The 6,000-nt window shown below is 44.5% G+C and overlaps 1 protein-coding gene across 1 annotated transcript in view; it reads left to right on the forward strand.

Annotated features, from left to right (window-relative positions):
* Positions 1 to 5,790, forward strand: part of BAZ1B (bromodomain adjacent to zinc finger domain 1B) — a 74,680-nt gene extending 68,890 nt beyond the window's left edge. The window contains exons 17-19 of the mRNA XM_079792423.1: positions 2,087 to 2,235; positions 3,198 to 3,301; positions 3,607 to 5,790. Coding sequence (XP_079648549.1) covers positions 2,087 to 2,235; positions 3,198 to 3,301; positions 3,607 to 3,964 — 611 coding nt within the window. The 3' untranslated portion in view covers positions 3,965 to 5,790. The remainder of the gene's footprint in view (positions 1 to 2,086; positions 2,236 to 3,197; positions 3,302 to 3,606) is intronic.
* The last annotated feature ends 210 nt before the right edge of the window (positions 5,791 to 6,000 follow it).

The raw sequence follows: 6,000 nt of genomic DNA on the forward strand, positions 1-6,000 counted from the left end.
GACTTCATTGCCATGGTTTTCAATGGGTTTTCAAGGTGCCATTTAACCACCTTCCTATTAGGAGGTTGGGTAGCTTGGTCTCAAGAACATTAATTTATGGTAGATGCACTTGATCCATGATTTAGTAGAATTCAAGGTACCAAGTATGTTTATGACAAGCCTTCTGGTTCTGAACCCCTCATTGTCTGGGGACAATGAGTAAAGAAGGTCTAGTTCCATTGCCCTCTCCTAACAGTTCTTTTGCCTCTGTTATAGTTCTGTTTTCAGAGAAGTAATTTTTCCTTTGTTTTGTACTTCCCTATAGTGTGCAGGGCATAACTTTGCTAGTTTGAAAAAGAATACCGTTTTTTCATAGCTTAGGCATAAAGTTGTTAGGAAGGTTCATATATGTTTCACACTAGATGCCAGTAGGGGGAGAAAAAGGCCTCATCGTTTACCCTTACCTTGCTGACTCTTTATTTTTTGTGACTATTTAAGAGTCTTGTTGTTTTCATGGTTAAACCTGAAGTTCTGTAATTTACCCTTAGCCTCCCTCTTTTCAAAACATATCCTTCTTTGTAGGTTAGTAGAAAAGAGACACAGATAAAGATTTTGATGAGCTCTTGAAACGATGATATAATTCCCAAGATCATAGCACTCTGAATGATCAGAGTCAGTATAAGGAGAGAGAAGATGCTTGGCATGATCAGTCTCTTCAGTAGTGCCGCCAAACCTGAGGGCTTGGGCTTACACACCTGCTCCCATCTCTCCAGTCCTGCAGGCTTTTAATTTGGGACACCTCAATTTCACTCATTCCTATTGGCATGATTTTTCAGGTATCCAGGGTGAGGAGACAAGCAGTCCATTAACCTTGCATCACACAGAGACCACCATCTACTGGCTGAGAGTTGTGATTCAGATGCATGTTTGTCTGGAAACAGATTCTGAATATAGCAGTGTACTGATTGTTTATTTTCAAACTAGTGATTGCTTTCTACTTCTGAGTTGTTACTCTCTTTCCAAGGAATTGTTTCCTTTCCAGGTTTCAAGGGCTATTTCTATCTAAAGGATGTAGGACATATTATAGAGCATTTTGTCTACTCTGCCTTTTAGACCACCAAAGATGTGGTTCTCTAGTTCAACTCGAGTCTGGGGTTGGTGTCTGTTCCTAACATCCCAAAGTTTTATCCTTGGCATCGGCTGCTTACTCTCTGTTCCTAGCCAGGTCTTGAGCTTGAGACCCTGGAATAGCCAATGAAGGGTTAACATTGTTTATTTATTCCTGTATCACTGCCTCTTTATGCCCCTATCTCTGTTCAAATGTCACCTTCCCACTTTCCAGGGAAAATTTGTTTAGTAGAGAAACCTTGAGCTAATCTTTCTGGAGCATGAGATATTGAGGAATGTTGGATTGTGTGACATTAAGCACATGTAAACATGAGACACAAGTGGTCTTGGGTGCCTTTGTATTCTTTGTTCTCTCTGGGGATCCTAGGCAGCTTTTTATGGAAGTGACCTAGATGACTATGGTAATCAGAAATGCAAGAGAGCAGGACTGATGCTACCCCTAAATTGTATTCAATGAGGAAAACTTTACATAAATACTTCACATAAGTATCAGCTTTTCTCTAAGAATATTGTGATGTGAGTTTAAGATAACTCTGGGAATTATAAAACAGGATCTCTCCTATAGTCAAGTTTCATCTCACATGTAAATGCATTACACTCTTTCAGGCTGAGTGTGGGCTGTAGGAATTTCAGGCAGACCTGTAGCAAATGGCCTCTCCTTCTGAGTGAGTCACTTACAATTGACTCCTTCAAGAGCCTAATTCCCAGGAGTAACTGAACAGGGTGGGGCCGGAGGATAGACGCACTGAAGGAACTGACCTGAGGAGGCTCTTAAAAAGGTCTTTGGCAGTTGATGAAAGGTATTCATTCTTCATCTACTACTGCTCCCTTCACAATGTTAGATAGGACAGGAGATAGCCAAGAGCACTCTGTAACCCAAGGAAGCCATTGCTTTGCTTGTCCAGATTATCTCCTCATCCCATAACATGCTTCCTTCATCCTCAGTTGTTCTCCTCTCAGTCTGTATTTTTTATTTCAGTGAGACCTCGAAAGACTGTCCGGGGCAAGCCGGGTGTCATCCCCCCTGTGGCAAGGCCAGGCCGACGACCAGCTAAGAAGCCACATCCTATCACCAGGAGGTCTCAGCCAAAGGCACCACCTGTAGATGATACTGAGGTTGATGAACTGGTAAGAATTACTTATCCTGCCTCTAATGTTTCTGCTTCTTATCCCCCACTCCAGCATTAGGAATTCATCAGGCAACAGGTGGGAGCCTCCCCCTCTCCTCCCTCCTCCCTCCTCCCTAAATTTGGAGGCTGATGGGAGGGCCTATAGGCAGACAAGGCAGCAGGCCCTCCAGGAACAGCTATGTCCGGCATTCTCCTGCTGTAGCCTGCAAACATTGTCTCCTTTAGTTAACAGGCAGCCTGCAACTTGTTAAGGATTTTAAAATAGTATCCATGTGTCTCCAGTGGCTCAGAGGGCTGGGTCTCCATTGTGGGAATGTCAGCAATGTTGGAGCTTCATTTACTCTCTGGTCTTTTGCTGACAGTTGTTATGGGAGGGACATTACCCTCCCCTCTGCTCCTCCACTGTGATTTTAGTGGTTTTGCTTTAGACTTCACTTGAACTTTAAAGAACAAAAAAAGGCCCTTGAAAACTTGATTGTTTTGACAGATCAATTTGGGGTTGGGATGGGCTGGGGGCATAAAGCAAGCCATTAGGGAGCTCAGAGAGCAATGAGAGATCCTCCTACTTGCCCAGCCCTAACCTCTTCAACTCTGTGGCTCCTTCTTCGAGTCACAGCCTGTTAATGGCTACCTGGAAAGGAGGCCCCACTTTTTTTCTTCTTAGTCACTTAGCTCTCACATGCCTACAGCGGGAGAACATAGGAAAGGAATTGTACCTCTTCCCTTTCTTCACTGAGACTCCCTACTCCCACAGAATTGTCTGTCAGGGGCGCCCATAACCGGTCTGATTTTCTGCAATTCCTTGCTTATATACAACACTGTTACCATAATCCCAGGTCCATCTGCTCTTAAAAAAGTGGTTGAGCTCTTTCTCTTTTTTACAGCAGATGTATACATTTTCTGTTTTGTCCACTTTGCTTCTCTTGGACCTGTAATAATGTCTTCTTCCATTGGCACCAGGTGCTTCAGACCAAACGGAGCTCCCGGAGGCAAAGCCTGGAGTTGCAGAAGTGTGAAGAGATCCTCAACAAGATTGTGAAGTACCGCTCCAGCTGGCCCTTCAGGTAATGAGCTTTGTGCTCTCGAGCACAGAGGAGTAGACCAACCTGGCAGCTGGCTGAGGGAGTGCTCATTTGAACCCCTAGGAACTAATCTGATCCCTTCCTTTCAAGACATGTCTCAGTGGCAGGGGATTGGTGTTCCACACTGGTAGAGACAGCTCTTAGTGCAAGGTGAACACACCACCTCTGTGCCTCCCAGTTGGTGATCTCAGCAGGGGTGGGCCTTCTGTGGCTAATGGTTTAACAGCCAAGTTTCTGTCCGTTGTATCAAGGCTGTGCTGATACCTCCATTTGGTGTTTCTCCACAGGGAGCCTGTGACCAGAGATGAGGCTGAGGACTACTATGATGTGATCACCCACCCCATGGATTTCCAGACAATGCAGAACAAATGTTCCTGTGGGAGCTACCGCTCTGTGCAGGAGTTTCTTACCGACATGAAGCAGGTGTTTACCAACGCTGAGCTTTACAACTGCCGAGGCAGCCATGTGCTAAACTGCATGGTGAAGACAGAACAGTGTCTGGTGGCTTTGTTGCATAAACACCTTCCTGGCCACCCCTATGTCCGTAGGAAACGCAAGAAGTTTCCTGACCAGTTTACTGAAGATGAAGGGGACAGTGAGCCAGAGACCATTGGACAGTCTAGGGGACGAAGACAGAAGAAATAGGGAGGTGGGGCCCTGGTAAGGGAGAGGGAGCTGAGGTTCGGGAAATGGTGAGAGCAAGGGAAGGAAGGGTGGGATGGAGAAGGACATGGAAGGGAGGACATCACAGGGAGTCCTGAAATGCCTGTTGTCCCAAGCTTGTGCTGTTTTTCTAAAACTCTCCATAGAACCTTAATCAAGCAGAGCTATTTGGAGAGCATAATATTGGGTTGGTCTCTGCCTAGAAATATGGTGGTAGACCTTAATCTACCCTTTCTGAGAATTTCCATGAAGAGCCCAAGGGTATGAACCCAATTCTTTTTCTTTCCTACCCAAGGTCCCTTCCACTTTGGCCACGACAATAGTGCCAAGCCCTCTGGTCTCCAGGGGCGGGATGGCTGTATTACACAGAAGGATCAAGTATAACCAGGCCAGTTAGAGAGGTGGTGTTGCTTTTTAAAAATCTATATTTATATACAGCCTTGTTTCTTTAAGCCCATACTCTGTCTCTTCCTCCCCCCACCTCTCCCTCTCAGGTGACGGTATTAGTGAGTGCCATACAGAATTCTGTATTCACCAGCATCATGAAACAGTTGTGCTCTTTTGAGTTGATCTTGGCAGAGTAAAGGGACATGTCCTAGAGCCATTCCTGAATACCCTTCCCCTTTGTTGTGACAGTTCTCTCCCCACTTACACCCCACCTCACCCTTCAGAAAACAAACAAAAACAAACTAAGGCACTTCACATAGAGACTGGAGTCCTGCTTATAATCATGCATATAATCTTTAGTTTGATGGATCTGGCCAGAGGGGTGTTGGAGCCCAGCCCACCCACATACCAGACAAGCTCTTAGGGGAGCAGAAGAAAAGCAGGAAGAATTGAAATGTTTAATTTTTTTAAATTGACTTTTCTAGTTATTAAAAATTGCTTGTTTTAGCAGTGATATTGTATAAAAAACATCTTGTAAAATATTTCTGTCATCTTGCTTTGGCACATGTACAGTACAATTTATATGATAATGTGTTTGCTTTCCTTTGCCCCATCTCCTCCCTCAGCCCATCCTCTCTCCTTCAGAGAAGTGGGTTGGAGGCTTATCACAGCAATCAGTGTGACCCGCGGGGGGCGGGGGGGCACCCTCCTGCCTGCCCCTGTGGCTGTTTCTCCCTTCTCCATTCCCATTTTCATCCCCCTCCTCCCATGCCTTTTCTCTACTCCCTGAGAACCTGAATCTTTCAGTGGTCAGTGTCAGTGGGAGGAGAGATGGGAGGAGAAGCTAGGCAGCCCCTTCCCACAATGACTCTAGCACTAGTGGTTATATTTAGGCAAAAGTTTGTAGTCTTCTTTCCCTTTTATGGAAGATTTTGATAAAAATGCAAAACAGGGTTTAATTTTTTTTTTTCTATCACCTTTGAATTGGAAAATTTGGATCACCTAGGTTCTTCTGTATTTAAATGAAGGGAAAACAATTCCACCAAGGGATTGCAACTTATAGAATTTGGGAATAAAGCCTCTTAGTATTAAACTTCAAGGTGTGGTCCCTGCCTCTCCCCTGTCCTCTTCATTCAAGGACTTTGGGGATTTGCTCCGGTGGCTGGTGGATAGGTTTACTGTCCCCTTTCCACAGGCTTGGAATTAGCACTGACATTACAATTTCATAATCCCAGCACCAACACCTCCTGCCTCTTACCCTAGAGCCAGTCTGTTCTTGTTAACAGTAAGAATCCTGTGTTCCCACTTCAGTGATACCTGAATTTGTTGTTTTATAATTGTCTTTAAGGAGGAAGGGCCCCATTGAGGGGTAAACTTGTAATAAATTGGAATTTCAAATAAACATTATGTACTTGTGTTTATAAAGAAAAAACAATGCTGGTGACTTTTTTGGGGGGTGCTAGTGGATAGTATATAGTCCTGAGTCCTCTGTTTTCCCACTGAGTCTTGGAACCAGTTATTCCTCAGCATTGAGAGGACCTCTGACTTAGTCTTTTTTTTTTTTTTAAAAATGTTTTTATTTATTTGGGAGAGGGAGAGAGGGATGGAAACATCAATGATGAGAGAATCAT

The sequence above is a fragment of the Cnephaeus nilssonii genome (assembly GCF_951640355.1).
Source record: "Cnephaeus nilssonii genome assembly, chromosome: 2".
Taxonomy (NCBI): Eukaryota; Metazoa; Chordata; class Mammalia; order Chiroptera; family Vespertilionidae; genus Cnephaeus; species Cnephaeus nilssonii.